This window comes from Asterias amurensis, chromosome 12 (assembly GCF_032118995.1).
Source record: "Asterias amurensis chromosome 12, ASM3211899v1".
Lineage (NCBI taxonomy): Eukaryota > Metazoa > Echinodermata > Asteroidea > Forcipulatida > Asteriidae > Asterias > Asterias amurensis.
Genome location: NC_092659.1, coordinates 3451095 through 3473568, shown reverse-complemented (window position 1 = coordinate 3473568; position 22474 = coordinate 3451095). Strand labels below are relative to the sequence as shown.

General features: G+C 40.0%; 1 protein-coding gene across 2 annotated transcripts; it reads right to left on the bottom strand.

Moving 5' to 3' along the window:
- Positions 1-953: 953 nt before the first annotated feature.
- LOC139945445 (uncharacterized) lies at positions 954-12093 on the bottom strand. 2 transcript variants are annotated; one of them, XM_071942799.1, is made up of 8 exons: positions 11990-12093; positions 10272-10374; positions 8902-9008; positions 8602-8696; positions 6796-8114; positions 5704-6078; positions 4486-4692; positions 954-3263 (listed from the first exon to the last, which is right to left on the bottom strand). In XM_071942799.1, the coding sequence occupies exons 2-8, from the start codon at positions 10372-10374 to the stop codon at positions 2554-2556; spliced, it is 2916 nt and encodes a 971-aa protein (XP_071798900.1). In that variant the 5' UTR covers positions 11990-12093; the 3' UTR covers positions 954-2553. The 2 variants fall into 2 exon arrangements, with proteins under 2 accessions (XP_071798900.1, XP_071798899.1); XM_071942798.1 differs by lacking the exon at positions 11990-12093 and adding an exon at positions 11703-11751.
- Positions 12094-22474: the final 10381 nt, after the last annotated feature.

The following is a 22474-nucleotide window of genomic DNA, read 5'->3' as shown; positions in this document are numbered from 1 at the left end:
AGTTGAAGAATTAACATTATAATATTGTTAATATATTGCAATAAGATTCGAACAGATACCAATATGAAACACTGGATTTCAAGGAATTAATAAACATCACAGATCAAATAATATAAAGGTGATCAGTGCAACCGAAAGTGTTCTATAAAAATAAACATATAAGATTTATGTACTGTAAAGGTTAACAAGGAAAGAGAAATGAAATAAAAGACAGCTGTAAAACTCGGGCAATATGAGCTAAAAAGCTTTCTCTCTTCTAGTTGTTTTTTGTACTTTGTTGTTTTGCTTAAAGGCAGTGGACACTATTGGACACTAATTACTAAAAATAATTATCAGTTAAAACCTTAATTAGTAACAAGTAATGGGGAGATGTTGATAAAATAATACTTTTAGTGAGAAACGGCTCCCTCTGAAGTAACGTAGTTTTCGAGAAAGAAGTAATTTTCCACGAATTTGATTTCGAGACCTCAGATATAGAATTTGAGATCTCGAAATCAAGCGTCTGAAAGCACACAACTTTTTGTAACAAGGGTGTTTTTTTCTTTCATTATTATCTCGCAACTTCGACTACCAATCGAGCTCCACCTTTTACAGGTTTACTAATAGTGTCCAGTGTCTTTAACCAGAACTGTTTTGGTTGAGGGAATTATATTCTTCCTTCATTCGATCTTTGCCCAGGTTTTCCAATTGCAGTATAATAGATTGCAAAAACCAATTCATAAATCAATTAATTAATCAATCAATCAATCATTTGACCATTCAATTAAAAAATCAATCAATTATTAAACTAAGTAAGCAATTAATCAATCAATTTTTATTTATTCTAGAGGATATTTGTGCTGGGCTGCACATTGTCCCTCTCTCAGAGTGCTGGGCAAAAAATAAGATTTCCCCCGACAGCCCCCCCCCCCCCCCGACACCGCCCTCCCACCAATCCACCTGGGCCACACAACTGGATGTGGTTATAATAACATTGGAGCTGAGGCATTCAGGCAACGAAACATAAGTAGCAGGAACTTAACATTATAGTTAAACACAACTGACAAAATCTGACAAAAATAATCTGAAACTGAAACTTTAATAGCAAGAGTTGTAGTCCCTGGCAAAAGTCAAGATTAATTTCAACTTTCACTTTATTCCATCACATATTGATTACCATAGACGATGAACATTTTAAGGAAGTGTGCATGTAGAGCCTTGCTGGTTTTTGAATAATAAATTAAACTCAATTAAATTCCTGGGGCTGGATCTGGATAAACATTCTCAAAGCTCTAATTACAGCCAAAACGAGAAGAAAAGATGAAGAAATTTCAGTTTTAGATGTGGAAGGAAAACCCCAGAAAATTATTCCAGGGAAAACCCACGCAGTCAGATAGGGACTGAAAACCCAATCCTCATAGTGCCCCCCCCCCCCCCCCGTGGGATTCGAACCGAGGTCCCAGAGGTGAAGGGCAAGGCAAGACACCACTACACAAACCTGACAGACCTGTTTTGTTTTTGTGTACACTAGATTTGTCAAACTGGTCCGACTAATTAATACTACAGCCACTGTGAGTTGGACAGAATATAACTTTTGCCAGCCTGCAATAAGATGTGGAAAGTGAGTCTACACACTACACACAGTCAACCCTCCAACTGTCTGACCATTCAAAATCAGAATATCAGGTAGTAATTGAATCTACACAGTACACAGTCAACCCTCATACTGTCTGACCATTCAACATCATTCACTGTGGTTTGTGAAACTATATCAACTTTGCCAGCATGCAAAGGAAAGAATGCATCAACACAGTACACAGTCAACCCTCCTACTAGCTGACCATTCAATATCAATCACTTTGGTTTTGATTAATAGAGATCATTTTTGCCAGCCTGTAGTGAGATATGTGGTAAATGCATTGAATACAGTACACAGTCAACCCTCCTACTGTCTGACCGTTCAAAATCATCCATTGTGGTTTTGAATAATTTAAAAACTATACCAGCCTACAGTATGATATTATGTTGTGAATGCATCTGCAAAGTACAAAGTCAACCATCCCACTGTCTGACTAATCAATATAATCCACTGTGGTTTTTCAATAACAAAATAATACACTAAGTCAGCCTGCTATATGATAAAACTTTGTGCATGCATCTACCGCTACCTAGTCACTGTGGTATTGAATAACAGATGAACATTGCCAACCTACAATTTGATATCGTGTGGTGAAGCATACTTCACCGTACACAGTCAACCCTCCTACTGTCTGACCAATGTGGTTTTCAATAACAAAATGCACCAGGCCAGCCTGCAGTATGATATCATGTGGCGAATGGATCTGCAAAGTTCAAAGTCAACCCTCCTACTATTTGACCATAAAATATCATTCACTGTGGTTTTGAATAGTACATAAACTGTGCCAGTCTAAAGGACGATAGTATGTGGTGAACGCATCTGCACAAAACACAGTCAACCCACCCACTGTGTAATTATCTATGAGGCAAACTAATGGCATGTAACAACATCATCATGGGTGGGGAGGGTCATGCATTGGAAATGGCTGGGCTTTGCTAAATCTCAACATTCATTTGTGCATTTTCTCTGTCTCTTTTTGGGGGGATGGGTTGGATGGGGCAAGGGTTGTTGGCAGGAGGCTCCCCCTCAGTGAGGGTAGGGGAGTGGGGACACTTAGGCCTCGGATACCACAAGACCTCTGGCTCCTTCATGAATAAACGTATAGCCTTTCGTAATGACCGGATGAAATAGTCCGTCCCTTTCGGCGTCAGCTCTAAACAGTCTCTCTCGATGTGCTTCGTCGACGGACGAATCCGAGGGTACGAAATGAAGTGATTTCCCTCCCCGAGCCGCTGTATGATCTCCGAGGCCCTCTCATTGATGTAGCGGATTCTCCGAGGAAACACCAGCTGCCCTCTACTGTCAAGTTGCAGGAACATCTCCGACCACACCAGCCTGCAGTTCATCTTGTTATGCACGAAATATGTCATGTTTTTTAGAATCCCGACAAAGTTATCCTTTGGGTCGTAGGCGAAGTCGTACGCCCCTAGATGGACGACGATCATGGACGGTGGCCCGCTGCTCACGCCCAGAAGGGTGTCCATCATCGACTTGAAGTTCTTGAGCATTTGCTTCTCCGATAGCACCTTCCAGTGGAGATCGACGATGTCATCTAGTCCGAGAGTCGATCCCTGGGCTCTTTCCACCGCTCGCAAGACGTATGAATCGCCGACGACCCAGACGACAGGAAGCTTCTTGCGGGTAGCTGATTTGCAACATGCAGGGAAAAAATGACAACCGGTAATGTCTGTTCTTTTGGTGCCGCTTTCACATCAGATTGAACATTGAAGTTTAAGGGTTTTGATACCTTTTGTAAGTCAAGTTTTTGGCCATGATTTTGTTATACACATTTTCCACTAACAAGGTTCCAATGAGTTCGTGGGTACATTTTTGAAATCAGGATAGTCCAAGCAAGATTTTGTGGTATGTGAAGGCTGTTTTGTTGTTTGCACTTACGTGATAAGATTTCCAAACAAAATGTCCTGCATCTGATTAAGTAGTTGTTGCTCATTCTTTTCGTTATGTTAAAAGTTAGTCTTTGTGCTACCACTACCTTCCTTGTTTAAAACAAAATATCGTGATAAAGCTGTTAAAGGGAATAATATGTACCGTTGGTTTTGGAACCCTTTGATTGTTTTAATCAAAGGGTATAATTAATGTAGAAACATGTTGATGTGTTTACAATCAAACTACCTGTGAAAAATTCATTTCAAAAGGGTAGGAGCATTTTCAAGATATCACCAAAACTATCACCAAAGATATAATGATCCGATAAATGGAATACACAATCTGAGATGTTATATTCAAGATTTTTGAGGATAAAGAAAAACTTTTTTATTATAACCAAATTACTTCTCAGCAAAATAATTTGCAAAATACTTTGTAGTATCGAAAGCTGCTGTACTAACATAGTAAGTTTGTATGCAAACATTTTTTAGTGGCCTGTTGTTTCGACCCTCGCAGAGTTTTTCTCATTGGTCTTGAAAAAAACTCTGACAAAATTTCTGCTAGGGTCGAAACGTCAGGCCAGTATCTATTTTTTTCTTCAATTCTTCCAGAGGTCTTAGTGATTGCTAGGCAGTTTGCAACAGCAAAGGCGTGGGCTACAATTATGTATTCCAGAGGCTGTTGCCACCTACTCCTAGGGCTGTAACAGGGTTACCCCTTTTACAGTCCATACGGATGTGGGCTTGGGTATCATCAGTTCCAAGCCTGGCCGGTAGAGCAGAAAGCACTACCACCCCAATTTTACGTAGCAAGTGTCACGACCGGGATTCCAACACCAGAGCTTGAATCTGGTGCTCTTAACGCTCGGTTGTGACACGCTAACAATTCTAAATTCTCCAGTAAGTTTTGAGGGCCATTTGCCATACCAAACGTATACCTTCCCTTTAACGGTTTGCTTATTATTTTTATTTCAATTTTACCTTGTTTGTGTCTGCTGCCCTCTCTTGAGCTGTCTGAACTTGATGATCTTCTAGAGCGACGCCTTTTTCTGTGACCAGATTTCCTTTTGGATCTGCTTCTAGCTTTACTCCTTGATCCACTTCTAGATCTACTTGAAGATCTACTTTGAGAGCTGGTTCTGGAAATACTTCTGGATCTGTCTCTTGTCCCGTCTTCCTCATTTTCTTCTGTTCAGATATTTGATGAAATAATAATAAAATAACAATAACAATAACCCGTTTTTATATAACCCGGAGGGCGTCTCATAGCGCTTCTAACATTATTGCCCCTGATCACTGGGCCTTTATTCATTCTTTAAACCATCTCAGCTCCCTAGAAGGGGAGACACTAGTGAAGCGATAATCAAATTCAAAGGAAAATAATGAGGAAAAACCTACATATTTTCACTCTTTGAACTCATTTCTCACAAAAAGCATTTTAAGCAAAGGTATTTCACGGAGTGTTTTCCACAATGCCCATTTTTTATACCACTTCAGTTATGTACACGGAAGAGAAAGCACCGGGCAGTCAGGTTGGTGTTGGTTGGTTTCTTGTCTTGTCTTCCACATCTGGGACACGGGTTCAAATCCCTCCAAGGCACAAAATGTGGGTTTCCCCTAGAATAAATCTCTGGGGTTTTCCTCCAAACCTAAAACTGAAACTTCTTTAAAGGGACACGTACCCTTGGATCGGATGAGTTGGTCTATAAAAAGCAATTTTAACCGTTTGTTATAAAAATGCATATATTGGAAAGATGTTTTAAAAGTAGAATACAATGATCCACACAAATGTGCCTCGAATATTCATGGTTTTTCTTTTGCTTTGCAAACTAACTTAATTTTGACTCCCATAAATGGCCGACCGTGTTAGTCGACGAGGTAAAAGGAAAACCACACAATTTCGAGGCATATTTATGTGGATCATTGTATTCTACTTTTAAAACATCTTTCTGCCCATTATGCATTTTATAACAAACTGTAACAAATGCTTTTCAAAGACCAACTCGACGGATCGAAGGCAACGTGTTCCTTTAATTGTCTGCTCTCAAAGGGGGTTCTTGACTAGTATAATGATTAAGTTTGCTTTTCTGCGATTCATTGGCTTCACAACTCAAACTAATAAATGTAATCAAATAAAACCGTTGTATTTCCAACCATACAAGTTTAATGCACACCCTTTGAGATGATAAGAGCACGTACTTGTTTTTGACTGAGCTCTTTCGCTCTGTTTGAGTTCCGTCGTGCTGTCTGCATCCTGGTAGTTCGTCCTGGTTGGTAACCCGCTATCAGTGGTCACACTGTCCAAAGCACTCCCAGTCTCTTTAACGGCTCTCCACTCGGGCTTCTCTGCGGCTGACTGCCCACCCCAGACAGCTCCAGTGGGTACCCTGAGAGGCGGCTGGTCCAGCGGGCGTTCGTACTCCCTCACGATCTTGTTACCCTTCTCGTCGATAATGTACTCTCGGACGACCTGTTTTATCACCTCGTACCCAGGGGGATTCTGGCTGGGCAAAGCGGGCGATGCTTGTGGACTTTGTAGAGGTCCGGCTGGTGATGTGTGTACAGGTACAGAGGCTAGAGAAACCAGAAGAGGAAATACAAAAGCACAAAGCAATTACGGCATTTTCAAATGAAACTTCATCTTGACAAAGTCTGTAGAACTTCCAAGGTTTGTAGGACTCATAAGACTGATAATATGGGGCGGATTTCACAAGGAGTTAGGACTAGTCTTATCTCTAGTTAGGACGAGTTACTCATTAGCCATACGTGTCTAATATCTCCTAGGACTAGTCCTAAGTTAGGACTAGTCATAACTCTTTGTGAAATAGGCCCAGGGCACTTATGAAGCCTTCTTCTCATTACTCTTTCTCAAAATGGCAACAGCTGCAGTTCTTCTCACCAAGTAAGTTTTCATGGTGATTAATTTGTGGGGTATTATTAACCAATCTTTGACCCTATCTTTAAGGGTCAATACGAGCAAGACCAGGAGATGTATCGAGGAGATATTTTCTTCCAAGTGCCTCCAACCATCAGAAAATAGTCATCAAACGGAAAAGTCTCTTTTCTTTCCTTTTCTTTTTAAAATGTTATTACACAGCGCCAAAAACAGGCTGAATGAACGGGAAGAAATCTTTAGTTTTAGATATCGGAGGAAAAAACCAGTGGGGAAAACCCACACAATCAGTTAGAGACTGAGAACCAACTTCACATGCAAGGCTCTGGTCTCAAGTGGGATTTGAATCGTGGTCCACAGAGGTGAAAGGCAAGGAAAGAAACCTTTAGTAATCTCACCTTGTGTATAAGTAGGTCTTGCTGTTGATGAAGGATTCTGAAGCTGTGGCTGAGATGGATTTGTGCCCGGAATGTTGTTGATATCTGAGGGGCTTCTTAAAAATATTCCTCCTGAGGCTAAGAGTGACACCAGATCAGCGGCAGAGAGGTTTGCTGGAACACTATGGGGAGGCTGAACTCCTTGAGTGGGGCCATGAAACGTTGGAGGTTGCTGGTAAGTGCTAGGAGTTTGAGGTGGTCGGTTAGGGGGTTGTGTTGGAACACCATAGGGTGCCTGGAGTCTCTGATTAGGGTCATGCAAGATTTGAGATTGCTGGTGAGTCCCAGGAGCTCTGTTGGGGGGTTGTGTCTGAACACCATAGGGTGGTTGAACTCTCTGAGTAGGTCCATGAAATGTTGGAGGTTGCTGGTGAGTGCTAGGAGTTTGAGGTGCAATGTTACTGGGTTGTGGTGGAACACCAAAGGGTGGCGGGCCTCTCTGAGAAGGCCCATGAAACCTTGGCGGTTGTTGGTGAGTCCCAGGACTAGGAGGTGCTCCGTTAGGAGGTTGTGTTGAACCACCGTAAGGTGGTGGGACTCTCCCAACAGGGTCACGAAACGTTGGAGGTGGCTGGTGAGATCTGGGAACAGGATGTGCTCTGTGAGGGGGTTGTGTTGAACCATCGAAGGGTGGCAGGACTCTCCCAACAGGGTCACCAAACGTTTGAGGTTGCTGGTGAGTCCCAGGACTAGGAGGTGCTCTGTTTGGGTTGATTTGTTTGAGTAGACCAGCTATTACATTACTGAAAGAGAGCTTCTCAGGAGCTGATGGGGCACTGTATCTGTTGGATGAAAGATCACTGGATAGATTCCGAAAATGCAAATCAGATGGGAATCCACTCTGACCAGGTGGATAGGAAGGCGGTCTATCGCCTGGTGATGTTCGATTAGGTTTTCGAGGATCTGGAGGTCCTGGCCAGGGACCTCTTGGCTGGAAGTTGGATTCCCTTGGGCGATGTCCAGAATGATGCATTTGAGGATTGAAGTTGTCACTGGGTGGTAATCGGGCCCGATGGGGTTGGGGTTGAAAGGGTCCAGGAGGGTGTCCTCCAGGAGGGAAAGAGCACCTGTGAGATGGGCCGAGTGGTGGCCCCAGGCTTCCAGGGCGCTGCTGCTGCTGCTGGAAGACTCCCTGATCCATTTTGTGTGGGGGTGGGTGTCGACTATTGAAGAAGCCATGTGGTCTCATACCTGGGAACCCTTGCGGTCCTCTGGGTCTCAACGACTTGGAAAACCGAGGGTTTTGTCTTTGCTTGTCCTCATTTGTTACCATAAGAGTACTGTGGAATCAAGAAAGAAAAAGTAAGCGATTAGACTTAGCTGTTGCAAGTTGTTTACCAAACAAAATGACCTATGGCTTAGCATTTAGTTAATGGCATCACAACTCAAGTCTTTTTCTCAGGTTAAGAGAAAGACTCTGCTAGGGTCGAAACGTCTGCTATTTACTGATTTTTACAAGAAATTAAAGTGACATTCAATATCTCTGAACGAACCAAAAGTTTTTTTGAGAAAGGGGTAATTTCTCACTCAAAAACAAAAAACTTCAGCTGAAGCCTTTTATTGTGCATCTGAAAGCACACTATGTAGTGCAACAAGGGTGTTTTCTCTTCTCTTGTTTTTGTTTGATGCATAAATTTCAATACACCAAGTGAGAATACTGGTCTTTAACAATTACCAAATGTGTCCAGTGCCTTTTTAAATAAAACACAATAAAACAGTTCAAAACAAAAAAGATATATTTTGCTTGTAATACTTTTATATTGCTACCTTTCTTGAGTACTCCAGCTGCTATCAGAGGGCACCTCCAAACTGTACTCCTCTTCAGATGCAATAGCAATGGAAATGGTCGAGCCCTTAAATTCCTAAAAAAACAATCAAGGAATAGAATACATACATGGTGAAGGCACTCTACAACCAAGCCATATCTCCACACTTGCCCGAGATTGTCGTAGTTGGAAGAAGCTTGTAGTCGCCTGCTCTGCAGCAGAAGGATGATAATGATGATGATGAGGAAAACCCAAATTAATATTCGTTGTCCCCAGTATTTTACATCTCTTAAAACTCTACCTTGTTGTTCATGATTTCTTTGGCCATGTTGGCTTCCTCGTGCTTCTTGTAAGCGATGTACGCCCGCCCGCTACAGGTTTTAGTGCCATCTTCGCAGACTCTGAAAACTGGCGAGTTGGAGAAAAAGAAACAACAGCGTCAAATAGGTTAGATAGCAGGCACAAAATAACCAACGGCGCCCACAGCGCTGTGGTGCCCTATGTTTTTTATGTTGTGCCTGTACAAGGTGCCTGAACAAAAGTACATTTCCTCATAGCAGTGCCCCTTACCAGAATGAAATTGCTGTGCCCCTTCAAGAGCGTACATGTAGTTCAAGGCCTGAGGTAGACTGATTTTGCACAGGGCCGATACTTCACAGAGGCAATGGGAGGCAATGAGAGACTTTGGAACGCTAGGTGGTAGCAGACTTGGCAGGTAAGAATTTCTATTGTTTTTGTAATTCTGAGCAGGCGCACACTACCGAGAAAAATGAATTTACCTAGTAGTTGATAGTAAGTCTGCTGCCACCTAGCGTTCAAAAGTGTCACATACATGTAGGCTCCAAGACCCTAGGTGAAATGCCTTGAAGGGAAGGTACACGTTTGGTAATTACTCAAAACACATATTAACTTAAAAACTGACTTGGTAACGAGCATTGAAGAGCTGTTGATAGTATAAAACATTGTGGGAAACGACTCCCTCTGAAGTAACGTAGTTTTTGAGAAAGAGGTAATTTCTCACTAAAATATTAAAAGACTTCTATTTAGAAGTCATTTTTTCCTATCTGAAAGCACACAAATTCGTCCAACAAGGGTGTTTTTTCTCTTATCATTTTCTCGGAACTTCGATGACCAATTTAGCTCAAATGTTCACAGGCTTGTTATTTTATGCTTAAATGATGGGATGCACCAAGTAAGAACACGGGTCTTTTACAATTACCATACGTGTACATAAAGGCAGTGGACACTATTGGTAATTACTCAAAATAATTATTAGCGTAAAACCTTTCTTGGTGACGAGTAATGGGGAGAGGTTGATGGTATAAAACATTGTTAGAAAAGGCTCTAGGTCTGAAGTGCCATAGTTTTCGAGAACGAAGTAATTTTCCATGAATTTGATTTCGAGACCTCAAGTTTAGAACTTGAGGTCGCGAAATCAACTATCTAAACGCACACATCTTCGTGTGACAAGGGTGTTTTTTCTTTCATTGTTATCTCGCAACTTCGATGACCGATTGAGCTCAAATTTTCACAGGTTTGTTATTTTATGCATATGTTGAGATACACCAACTGTGAAGGCTAGTCTTTGACAATCACCAATAGTGTCCACTGCCTTTAACCATCCAAGTGAGGCTAGTAGGCCTTCAGACTTTTAGTTTTAGTTTTACGAACCTCTTCTGATTGTGCCAAATTCCTTGAAGATCTTTTGGATGTTTTGATACGTGGTGGAAGCTGGCAGATTGGTGATGCAGATCTTATTGGTTTGAACGGGCATCTGTGGATGAAGAATTGATACAATAAATAGCTCTTCAGGACTGTGGTGTGTTGTGGGCTTGTGGCCTAGCGGTCAAGTGGTCGATTTCACAAAGAGTTAAGACTAGTCCTAACTAGTCCTAGGAGATACTAAAAAGGTACAGCTAGTCCTTAGTTAACTCGAGATAAGACTAGTCTTAACTTTTTCTGAAATCTATGCCAGAGCACTGGATTCAAACTCTGGTGTTTCTGATCAGCTGAGTGTGGGTCTAGTCCCGGTCGTGACACCAGTGTCCTTAAGAAAGATGCTTATTGCTGCATCTTTCGGATGGGACCGATGGCTGATGGTCCCTTGATTTTTGTAATGCACATAAAGAAGAACACAGTGCACCTATCCTAAAGATGACATTGGCCCTAGTTTACTTCTAGAACTGTGGAGTTCTTTGTTCCGCTATTCGTCTCCATGATAGTGGAACGAACCTCATAGTGCTATCTAGGAGTAGGCTCCAGTGTTCCTGGTTTGAGTGGCTACTTACCGTGTTCCTGGTTTGAGTGGCTACTTACCGCACCATAGCACCTTGTAAATCATTTTAGTAATACTGTACATTATAATTTATAGCGCTATGTAAAAGAATTGGTATCCTACTTCAAGCTCCACAATACCTTACACTGCACGAGAAAATACTGAATGTTGAAGCGCTTGACGGATACATGTATGAGTCTTATATGGCCAATTGGATGTATCTGAAGCTACTTTTAGCTCATTGTTATTATTTATATTAAGCCTCCTGCGGCTGATTTCACAAATGGCTAGGATTAATCCTAACTCGAGTTAGAACGAGTAACCCGTCCTAACTTAAGATGGGTTCAATTCGTCCTACGTACATGGATACGGAACTGAACCCGTCCTAAGTCCTAATATGATTCCTAAGTTAGGAAGAGTTTGGTGAAATCGACGGCCGCACTAATAGTAATACATCAGACAAAGTCAATGGCTACTACTGTTTGCACATTGTCCATTTTAATTGTGGCAGTGAAATCGTATCAAAAGATTTTTGGTCTGATCCTGGGAAATTTTCTGTATCAATCATGCCACCACTTTTCCATGTGTTATGTGATTTCTCAAACATAAGGTTTATCGCGATTCAGAAACGCAATGCACTGTGGGAAGGAATATGGGGCAGTTTCTATGCAGTTTTTACAACTCGCGCATTCAACGCCTATACCTTTGTGTGGGTTCAACAGCACCCTCTCTTGATATTTTGCTATTCGCGATAAACCATATGGCTCTGTGACACAGTAAAAAAAGTGGCAGAGGGATACAAACAATTATTTTCCGAAAACCCATACCATGCAGAGTTGAACTTCCAGTCCTGAACTGAAATCGAACCGGGGTACACAGCGGATCCTACACAGCCCACAGAGGTGAAAGACAGCGATAGACAAGTGTCAACCTAACTACGCCCATGGTCCCACCCAGTCTTGTTTTTAACACCCCCATTAGCCGCGCCCCCCCCCCCCCCCAAAAAAAAAAAAAAAAAAAACCGTCCGGGGCAAAGAAGTCCCTCGGCTTTACATCCAGACTTATGAATTCTACCAAGTACCGAAGTGGAAGAAGTATTGATTGTAAGAATTACCTTTTCCGAAAGGATATGGGAATTTAGAAATGACTTTCACCCATTACTTTCAGCAAGGACTGCCCTTCCTGTGTGTGCACTGTGTTATCGGCATTCATGTTGACAAACCATGGGTAGTCTGTTCTAAGTACTAACAGCTTACGAGACAGGGTACCAGATCATGTTGACAGCGGATCGCGGGTTGAATTATAGAGGGCGCTATTTACTTTGTTGGTCAATTTTCATTCAGCAAGAAGCCTTGGGCGCATTCGCAACGCTTTTAAAAATTAATAATGCCATTATTTTTCTGATAGTTTATCTTTGTGTTTTTTTTTCGTTAACTGTTCGGCTGTTTTTAGACTTTGAACTTCGCTCTTGAAGGACCACAGAAACTTTGCTCTGGTAAGGGGACACCCCTATGAGAAATGTTTTCAATTGACTATTGGAACATTGACAAGGGACAAGGGCACCACAGCGAAAGCTTGGGCACCACGGCAATTGATAATTCGAGGCCTACGTACAAGAAGTCTAATGAATTAAGTTTCATTTGAAAAGCGTTGTTTTCAGATTTCCTACAATCTGGAGCGGTTATGTTCGTCCAGGCAGCGCACTGGAATACATACTCTGAAAAATAAAGATTTTAAGGCAGAGACGTTTTTCAGATTGAATTTCGTTTATTCCCTTAATTATTCTAAAACCAAACTCCTTATTAGAAGGAAATGCATTATCAACAAGCAGTTCTTTTTACCAATTACGTTTGTGAACATTATTTTTGTTTAGCTCTATCAACCTAGCTCTCCCCATTTACTTGTAACCAAATAAGGTTTTATGCTAATAATTATTTTGAGTAATTACCAATATTGTCCACTGCCTTTAAATAAGATTAAAACAATCAAGAGGTTCCAAAACCAACGGTATTGATTTCCTCTTTTTTTCTCTCTCTCTTTGTTTTCTTTTACTCCGTAATGCGACAAAATGTATGATGATAAATAATCATTGTTTATAATAATAAAACAAAAACCTGGCTTTCCATATTTTTTCACTTACAGTAAAAGTTAAAATAAAAGGAAAACGTCTATGTTTTTAACTTTATTGCTTGAAAATCTTACCTCCGGATTCTGAAATAAGAAAATACCAAGAAAGATCAACAAAATAAAGAGGATTAAGGGTCGGGGTGTTGGCTTTCTTACTTTCACACATGAAGAGGGAACCACGCTGATAGAGTCTTAGTGAAACCGTTTAGCGGGCAATAGGCCGGCAATCACCAGGCCATCAAACTGCCGTGTGCTCAAGGGCCTTGGGGCGGTGCTCCAACGGCGCAGTGTAGTGCTGCGACACGGTGAATCTCAGCACGGCCCCTCCTTAACCCGGAACACCGTGAATTGCGTGGCGCACGGGGGAGACACTAGCTACCGGGAAGAAGAGCTCTCTTAACCCCCCGGCTCTTCAGGTCGTGTGTCCCTCCTTCTGGTTGTATTGTCCCCGGATCATCTGGAAGACGAACGGACATCGGGGAGCACTCTTAGGACCATCGTTGATACAAGACTTGCAATTGGCGCAATTAGGATTGTTGGTGTCTGATGAGGGACAGATTTTTTTTTTTTTTTTCAAAATGTGACAGGGAGAAATTGTCCAAAGACGGTTTCCACGTTGTTTTAATTATTACAGAGTGACACTTTCAAACCGTATTTATCGGATTAATGTCCCGTTCTTTGTTGAGACACAGTGAAAGGAGGGCATGGGAAAATTCTTTTTCCCAGGTCAATAGCTCTAGTCTCCAACAATGCGAATTATAATTGAATAATTTTAATTTTTGTATCAGTTGGATTTACCTAATTGGATTTGGTGTGGGATTATTCGTTCACAGACAGACAACCTCGGTAAAAGGCGCCCTAAATCTCTTGGAGTCACCTTCAACATTTTTTTAAAGAAAGTTATCCTGCTTTTTGGCTTCTGAGGTGTTGTAAAAATTCCTGCACTGGTATATGCTGTTACCATCAATGTATTTACCAATAGTTTCCAGTGCCTTTAAAGGAACACGTTGCCTTGGATCGGTCGAGTTGGTCTTTGAAAAGCGTTTGTAACAGTTTTTTTATAAAATGCACATGGGTAGAAAGATATTGTAAAAGTAGAATACAGTGATCCACACAAACATGCCTCGAAATTGCACGGTTTTCCTTTTACCTCGTCGACTAACACGGTCGGCCATTTATGGGGGTCAAGTTTTTGACTCCCATAAATGGCCGACCGTGTTAGTTCGCACAGTAAAAGGAAAACCACGCAATTCCGAGGCAAACTTGTGTGGATCATTGTATTCTACTTTTAAAACATCTTTCCAACCATATGCATTGTATAAAAAACCGGTTACAAACGCTTTTTATAGACCAACTCGTCCGATCCAAGGCAACGTGTTCCTTTAAAGGGATACTTTTCCCAAGAGAATACGCCATGAACCATCGAGGAGCGCCCTCAATGTCGGTACATTTTTGATAAAGGATCTCAAAAATTGTCACTGATCAAGTCTCGCGCGTATTTTAATTTGTTGCGCATCTTTATGTTCTAAATGAGATACTTATGTCCTATGACAAAACAAATAGGTTGGTACAATGGTTTGTCATTATTGTGTCGGTCATAGTGCATGGTTTGTCGGTCACATTGTGTCTGTCATAATGGGTTTGTCTGACCAATGTGTCGGATAAAAAGGTTTTCCCAAGTTGAATGTTTCCTGTTTGGGCCCAACGAGTTACAGTGTAAGGCACATTGGTTTAAAGGCAGTGGACACTTTTGGTAAACAGTTTTGTCCAAGGCCCACACTTCGTGTATCACAACTTATATATAAAATGACAAACCTGTAAATATTTTGGCTCAATCGGTCATCGGAGTCGGGAGAAAATAACGGGAAAACCCACCCTTGTTTCCGCACGTTTCGCCGTGTCATGACGTGTTTAAAATAAATCCGTAATTCTCGATATCGAGAATTGATATTGTTTTAATGTTTTCTCAAAAAGTAATGCATTTCATGGAATAATAATAATTTTAAAGAGAAGTCTCTTACCATTACCTTCTGTAAACCCTGTAAATTTTTTGTAAATCTGTGAGGTTTTTTTTTTTTTTTTTATACCAAAAGTGTATAAAATGGCTGTAACAACCAAGAAGGTAAGTAAAAAACAACCCAGAATGTAAGTAACAAAAATAAATAGAACTATTGTTTTGAAGTTGTATGGCCATACAATTAAAACAAAAAACATGCACTTGCCCAGCTAAGTTTTTGAAATGCTAGTTGTTGGTTCAACCAGGGTTGACAAACTGTACGTCGGATACGTGTGTGAACAGAGGCAGTTCTTGATTGTTTGAGTATGCGTGTCTGTGTGTAGCGAGCCTCTACGTCATCTTACAAGTACACCCAACCCCCAAATCCCGTCGCCATTGCGTCTATCTTCCAATAATTCATATAATAAAGTCTGTCACATTCTATAAAAATAACATCTGTGAGATTCATTTTTCATCCGACTGTCTAATTCCTAACTCGACCTTGACAAGTAGAAAAAAAAAAAAACCATTATTAAAAACAAAAATCGCCCACCGACTTCGCGTATAAATAAACCAATAGCAAGAGAATTGCCAAAGATAGTAGAATAATTTTCAAGAAAAGAGTATAATGACAGCTTTGCGCAATTGCCGATGAACAAGAAAGTCTCACTGGGGCGTCTTGTCTGCGCATTGATGAGATCCCGCCAGGGGAGCCAAAACGTTTACATGAAAAACGAACTCTGAGAACGTGGCAGGGAACCTCGCTCTCGCAAATTGCCCTAAAAAAAATGAATGCTTTTTTTTTCTTTCTTCTTTTTCATTTTCTCGGTTGTATATGCTACAAATTGGTGTTGCAGTCGCTCGACATAATTTGCCATCTTCAGTGGGCCTGCAGCGTCCGGTGAACTGCATGCTGTGCCGGGGAATTTAAAACTGGTGTTGAGGACTCTTTGCGTTCTGTTACTCATGCTGAACGATGATTATGATTGGAGAGGTTTACCTTTGCACGCGATCTAATCTTCTCCTCTCAGCGAGATGGGCAAATTAAAATGGGGCGTGGCTCGGAACTTTGGACTGGTTGGCTGAGAGGGGATGGCAGAGACAGAAGAGCGAAGCAAGAAAAGAGTTTCAAGAAGTTACAATTGGGGATATTTTTGCATGAAGATTGCAGGTATTGTTTATGTTTTTAAAAAAACTATTAAAAAAATGGATAGTTGGAACGCAGATATCTTCAAGAAAAATGGGAGTTATGGGTATAACCAGACCGAACCCACACTCTGCTGATCAGAAACACCAGAGCTTAAGTCCGGTGTTCTTATCCGCTCGGCGACGACAAGCTATTAGTAAAATAAATGCATTGCACTTTTCATTTAGAAAAACAAAATAAAGTACAAGAAAGTGCCAAGAGAATGACATAAAGTTGTTTAAGCTTCATAAAATAAAAGTTAAATGGACGCACATTGGGGTCTTAGGATATATTTATTGCAAAACCAGCAGCAACAAATTCGGTGTTAAACTGTCATTCCCTCTATCATTGAAAAATGGTTTCTGTTTTCTGTGAAACTTAATTAAATCTTCAAAAAGATTTTACTTTTTTTCAGGACTCAAATATGAGCAGTTTTGTAAAACTGAGCAAAAAACAAAAACAGAAGGTTGAAAAGTTTAAACTCGTCTCTCAAAATTAGGCCGACTACAAAAAGTGATACCCTGCTGTAAACCAAGCTGCCTTTGCTTTGACCTATTGGTTTTGAGCGTATCTGTCCCCTGTGGTCTGGTCGCCGCCACCACGCAGCGTGATTCTGTGCTCCGCACTGTCCATCATCACAATCCTGCTTTCACTTGTGACGTCATTGCAGTTTCGAGACGCGATTGGACAAGAGTAAAGAATGGCTGCGAATGAAGTGAGAATTTTTACACCATAACTTTTTTTCCTTTTGAAACTGATGTTGAAATAGCATTGAAATTGTCTTCTTGAACTTCACAAGTCATTATCAGCTTGAGCTATCATCCACTCGACACTCTTTCATTGGGGATCAACATGATAACTTTGTCCAGTTTTCAAAGAGCTAACACTTCACTCTCATTTATTAGGGCAGAATTTGAGCGAACACTCACGCAAAGGTGTTCACTCTAAAATAAAATAAAACACCACTGTCGACCATTGACAAATCACACTCTATACTTTCAGCATTGTGTTTCACACGGTTGAAGTTTTTGATTTCAGTTTCAAATTAACATCTTTCATTTCATTGAGGAAAAGTTTAAATATTTTCCAACACCTCTTGCCTCTTACTGTGAAGACTTGAACATTATGAAACAACTTTCCTATTTCCTCAGTGTAATTGTCTTTCAGGGTTTTGAAATTGTACTTGGTTGCCTCGTCAAAAATTAAATCTGTGGATTTTGGAAAACGACTGTGAACATTGTGATTCTGATGGCAAATTAACAACAGTGTTCGGTCCGTGAAAACAGAAATAATAACTTTAATTACAATTCCAAATGAGTCTTTATGCTTTTGATAATGATTGGAGCTGAGATGGACCAATCAGAGCTTGATGCTGTCGACACCGGTGTGTTGTGATGAAAGTCCCACACGCATCATCACCGGGGAATCTCTGGAAGGCATGGCGAGAGGGAGAGAACGAGAGGCATCGAGCCCCTAGGACCAGACAGTCTCAAGGCCTCGCCAACAAGACCGCATAGCCGTCTGAGCTATAACCCACGCTGGCCTTTACGGAACAGCAATTAGACAGACCGACGGAAACCCACTGTTTCTCCCGATGAGCGACATGCAAAGACACCAGAGGGATTCACCGAAGGAAACAGGAAGAAAAAAAAAAACACAATCATAATAATACAAATAATCATAAACAGAAAAATAAAGAAGTTAAAACTCACTTTTGTTCTTGCGATCTCTTTATTTAGTGTACGCGATTACTCGTATAAGGGTTTGATTTTGGGGGCTGGGAGTTGAGTTTTAAATTTGTTTACTTGAGGAATTAGAGCTTAACTCATCAGCTATGAACTTTATCTGGAATGGATTTATAACTTTACCGGGTCTGAGACGATGGTTGTACCGGGACAGGATTGATATTTTACCGGCAGAATGACTGCAGCGATTAGGTGTTGTCTCGCGGCTGCGGTAAGTTACGATAAAGTCCGCGGAATTAAAAAGGCACTGGACTCTATTGGTAATTACTCAACAAAATTGTATAAGCATATAAACTCACTTGGTAACGAGCAATGGAGAGCTGTTGAAAGTTAACATTGTGAGAAACACAGCTCCCTCTGAAGTAACATAGCTTTTGAGAAAGAAGTAATTCTCACTCAAATAATAAAAGACTCGGCTAAAGCCTTTTATTAGGCATCTGAAAGCACTCAAAGTAATGCAACAAGTGTTTTTTTCTTGTTATTCTCTTGCAGATTCATAGACCAATTGAGCCCAAATTTTCACAGGTTTGTTTTTATGCATACGTTGGAATTCACCAAGTGAAAATACTGGTCTTTGACAAATTACCAAAGGTGTCCAGTGCCTTTAGACAAGAAAACCTATTGTTTTGAATTATGCTAAATTTAGCAATATTACACTTTACGTAAAGCTTCCTATTTCAAAATAAAAACGCCTGTTTATCTGTTTGTATGGTAACCAGAAAACTGTCTTTAGTAGACAATTTTGTGATTCAAAACAACTTGTTGCGTTTCTAGCACTATCTCGAGTCTAGCAACTAAAAAAGTGATTGTTCCTCCCCTTGCAAACTGCTACCAACCAAGGGTCTATGGTGTAAATGAACCCCTAAACCCAGTTAGTTGACTGACGTTTCGACCCTTATAGCAGAGTCATTTAGCCTAATTCGAGAAAGACTCTGCTACGGTTGAAACGTCAGAGCACTAACTACTTTTGTTACTGTTCAACCTGTAGAAAATGTAAGTAGAAATAAACTTTAAAGACAGTGGACACTATTGGTAATTGTCAAAGACCAGTCTTCTCACTTGGTGTATCTCAACATAATATGCATAAAATAACAAACCTGTGAAAATTTGAGCTCAATCGGTCATCGAAGTTGCGAGATAATAATGAAAGAAAAAACATCTTTGTCACACGAAGTTGTGTGCTTTCAGATGCCTGATTTCGAGACCTCAAGTTCTAAATCTGAGGTCTCGAAATCACATACGTGGAAACTTACTTCTTGAAAACTACATCACTTCAGAGAGAGGTGTTTCTCACAATGTTTTATACTATCAACCTCTCCCCATTACTTGTAATCAAGAAAGGTTTTATGATGATAATTATTTTGAGTAATTACCAATAGTGTCCACTGCCTTTAAATCAATCAGCCAACATTGGTCATTGTCAAAGACCAGCATCCCAACTGTTAATATATAACCCAACATTAGGTCAAAATATGAAATGCCAAACCTGTGAAATCAATTGGCTCTATTTGTCATGAAGTCAAAGCAAGAAGTATCGTTGAGGTGTTGCGTTTTGAATATCGAGTTTTTTATTCTCACAAGATCAAAACTAATTGTTTCAATCATTTCTCAAAATATATAGTATTTCAGGCAAAACTATTTCAATGGAATTTGTCCATTTGAAAATTATGTGCAAAACTGTTAAAATGTTTGTCTTACCATTTCCTCCATAGTTTGGTCAATGTTTTGCACACACTGTAACCTTTTCAATTATGTTTTTAATTATAGAGTTTTAATAACATTAGCCTTATAGTGTGAACTTGGTTTGTACCCGCTTTGTTCACTTAATTAATTCAGAGTCAGATTCTTTCATTTAGACTGTCATAACTTGATGGCAGAGAGACAAAGTTCTTTACTTTCAAACTGATTTCTCATTATAATAAATCAAGATTAATTTAGTAACATTTGAGGGTTTGCAGGATTTGGGGATCCTGCTGTTCTGACTTCCCTTTCTTGACATACTTCGCCTGAGGACCTTTTCAAGACGCTAAAATGCTAAAACCAACCCCGTAGATCTCGTCATTACGCCCACCACCGCAAACTTGATTTAATCCATATCCGTTTTTAATGGAAGACTTCTGGTCCCCATATTTTGAAATAGATAATTAATGGAATATAATAATCGTGAGATAAGGTTGGTTGTTTTAAAGGCACTTGACATGTTTGGTAATAATTATCAAAGAACATTATTCTCTCTTGGTTTATAAAAACAAAACACTTAAAACTTTGACTTTATTGGTCTTCGAAGTTGCAAGAGAATAATGAAAGAAAAAACAACCTTTTTTGCACAACTTTGTGTGCTTTCAGATGCATAATAAAATGTTCCAGCTCAAGTCTTTGATTATTTGAGTGAGAAATTACCTCTTTCTCAAAAACTACGTTACTTCAGAGGGAGCTGTTTCTCACAATGTTTTATACTATCAACAGCTCTCCATTACTCGTTACCAAGTAAGCTTTTTATGCTAACCATTATTTTGAGTAATTACCAATAGTGTCCAGTGCTTTTCACAATCATAGAGACGTATAATGTTTAAGTGTATACTTCACATGTTTTTTTTTTTATCTGAAACTTTGGCGATGTTCTCACCAAATTGTCGACCGCAGTTAACACGCGTGTCTCTCCTCGAAGAAAAACTACCGCTGTGAAAATCTTAAACTTAAAAACCAAACCCCCTGTACGTAGCTGTAGGTGACGTAGAACTCTCAAGTAAAAGTAAACCACCAAAAAAAAAACATCCAAAATAACACAATATGGAGAAACATTAAAAACCTATGAGGTACACCGTGCTCCGCACTCACTGGAGCACCGGGAAAACAGAGCAATTATTAGCGGGGCTACTGGCGCTTTCTCACCGCCGCTCGTTCGACTTCCGGCCTGGTTAATCTAGTTCAAGTTCAAAACATCCCGGTCATCAAACCATTTGAGAAACAAATACAGTCCACAGACAAACAAACAAAGAGCAAACATATAAACAATTTGTTTTTCACTCCTATGCATTCATATAACACTTGGCCGTGGTGAAAAACTTCCATTGATTGGTTGCCTAAAATGCTAAAGTTTATGAGAGAAAAAGAAGAAGAAGAAATAAATAGTTTTGCTCTCGGGTTTTAAAAATAGTGAAAATCGGAAAGTATAAAATCCAAACAATTGGAGGAACAATAACAAGTGCTTAAAGACACTGGACACTTTGGTAGCCAAAGACCAGTCTTCTCACTCGGTGTTTTTCAACATATGCATAAAATAGCAAACCTGTGTAAAAATCTGAGCTCAATCGGTCGTCGAAGTTGCGAGATAATAATGAAAGAAAAAACACCCTTGTCACACGAAGTTATGTGCTTTCAGATGCTTGATTTCGAGACCCCAAATTTTAAATCTGAGGTCTCGAAATCAAGTTTGTGGAAAAATACTTCTCTCTCGAAAAATACGTCTTTTCAGAGGGAGCCGTTTCTCACAATGTTAACTAATACCATCAACCTCTCCCCATTACTTGGAATACCAAGTAAGTTTTTATGCCAATAATTTGCACTGTCTTTAATGCACTGGTTCACAACCAATATTAGCGGTGTGAAAAATACAATAGGGAAATGTTGTAGATAATAAAACATTTGTAAATATGTGTGCTCAGGGAATTCAATTCAGATTTCTATAAACAAATACCATGAAGCAGCGCTCAATTTATTCTTATTTTTTTTAACATTGTATTTTATTTAGGTATTGTATTTTCAAGATATATTGACTCACCTCCCCCTCTTTCTCGCGAGAAATGTCCTTACTCTATGGTGCGATGGGGTATTTTGCTTGGTGTCAGTTTGTTTAAAGGAAGGTTACAGAATTGGTTGGTAAGAAACACAATCGTGAAGATCACAGATTTACATCAAACTGACACGGTCTAGTGACGATGATGATAGTAAAAAAATATCCCTTGAAATATTTATGACTGAAATGTCATATTTGGTGAGAAATAAATAATCTGATTTCGCGTTTGGAGTTTATCGCTCAGTGAGCGTTTTATTCTTTTCTTTTTTTCTTCCATCGATGTCATGCAAAAATAATGTGCAATCGGTTGCTTCTATTTTCTCGTGACCCAGACGGCCGATCGATCTAAAACTTCTACAGGTTTGTAAGTTTATGTATACGATGAATTACAAACTGTTTTGTTAGCAAAACGAATTTTGTAATGTTCCTTTAAGAATCAAATTTTCAAAGTCTCTTTCATGAACACATCAGGATGTTACATCATTGCTCTTCGCTAGATTTCAAAACCTGGTAAGAAACGCACAAGGCGCAAAATTCCTGGCGAAACGTAACGTTTTACTTTGAGCTTTCTTGGGATGATAAAAATATGATTTTAAAATTATTGCTTTTCGTGGTCTTGTAAGGCCAGTCAGTTTAAAACTGAGGGGTGACACATGAATGCTCTTTGATAGATTCCAACCAGAGAGATAAGAAACGCACAAGGCGCAAAATTCCTGGCGAAACCTTACCCTGTATTTAATGCTTTCTTG

What these genes read in the sequence shown, in the direction of transcription:
- LOC139945445 (XM_071942798.1), bottom strand. An exon ending in AAGAAATCATGAACAACAAG is followed by an intron (nt 8,697 to 8,901) that starts GTAGAGTTTTAA and finishes TTGTTTTTTTAG; the next exon opens with GAATTTAAGGGCTCGACCAT. An exon ending in GGGCAGCAGACACAAACAAG is followed by an intron (nt 3,264 to 4,485) that starts GTAAAATTGAAA and finishes GTTGCAAATCAG; the next exon opens with CTACCCGCAAGAAGCTTCCT.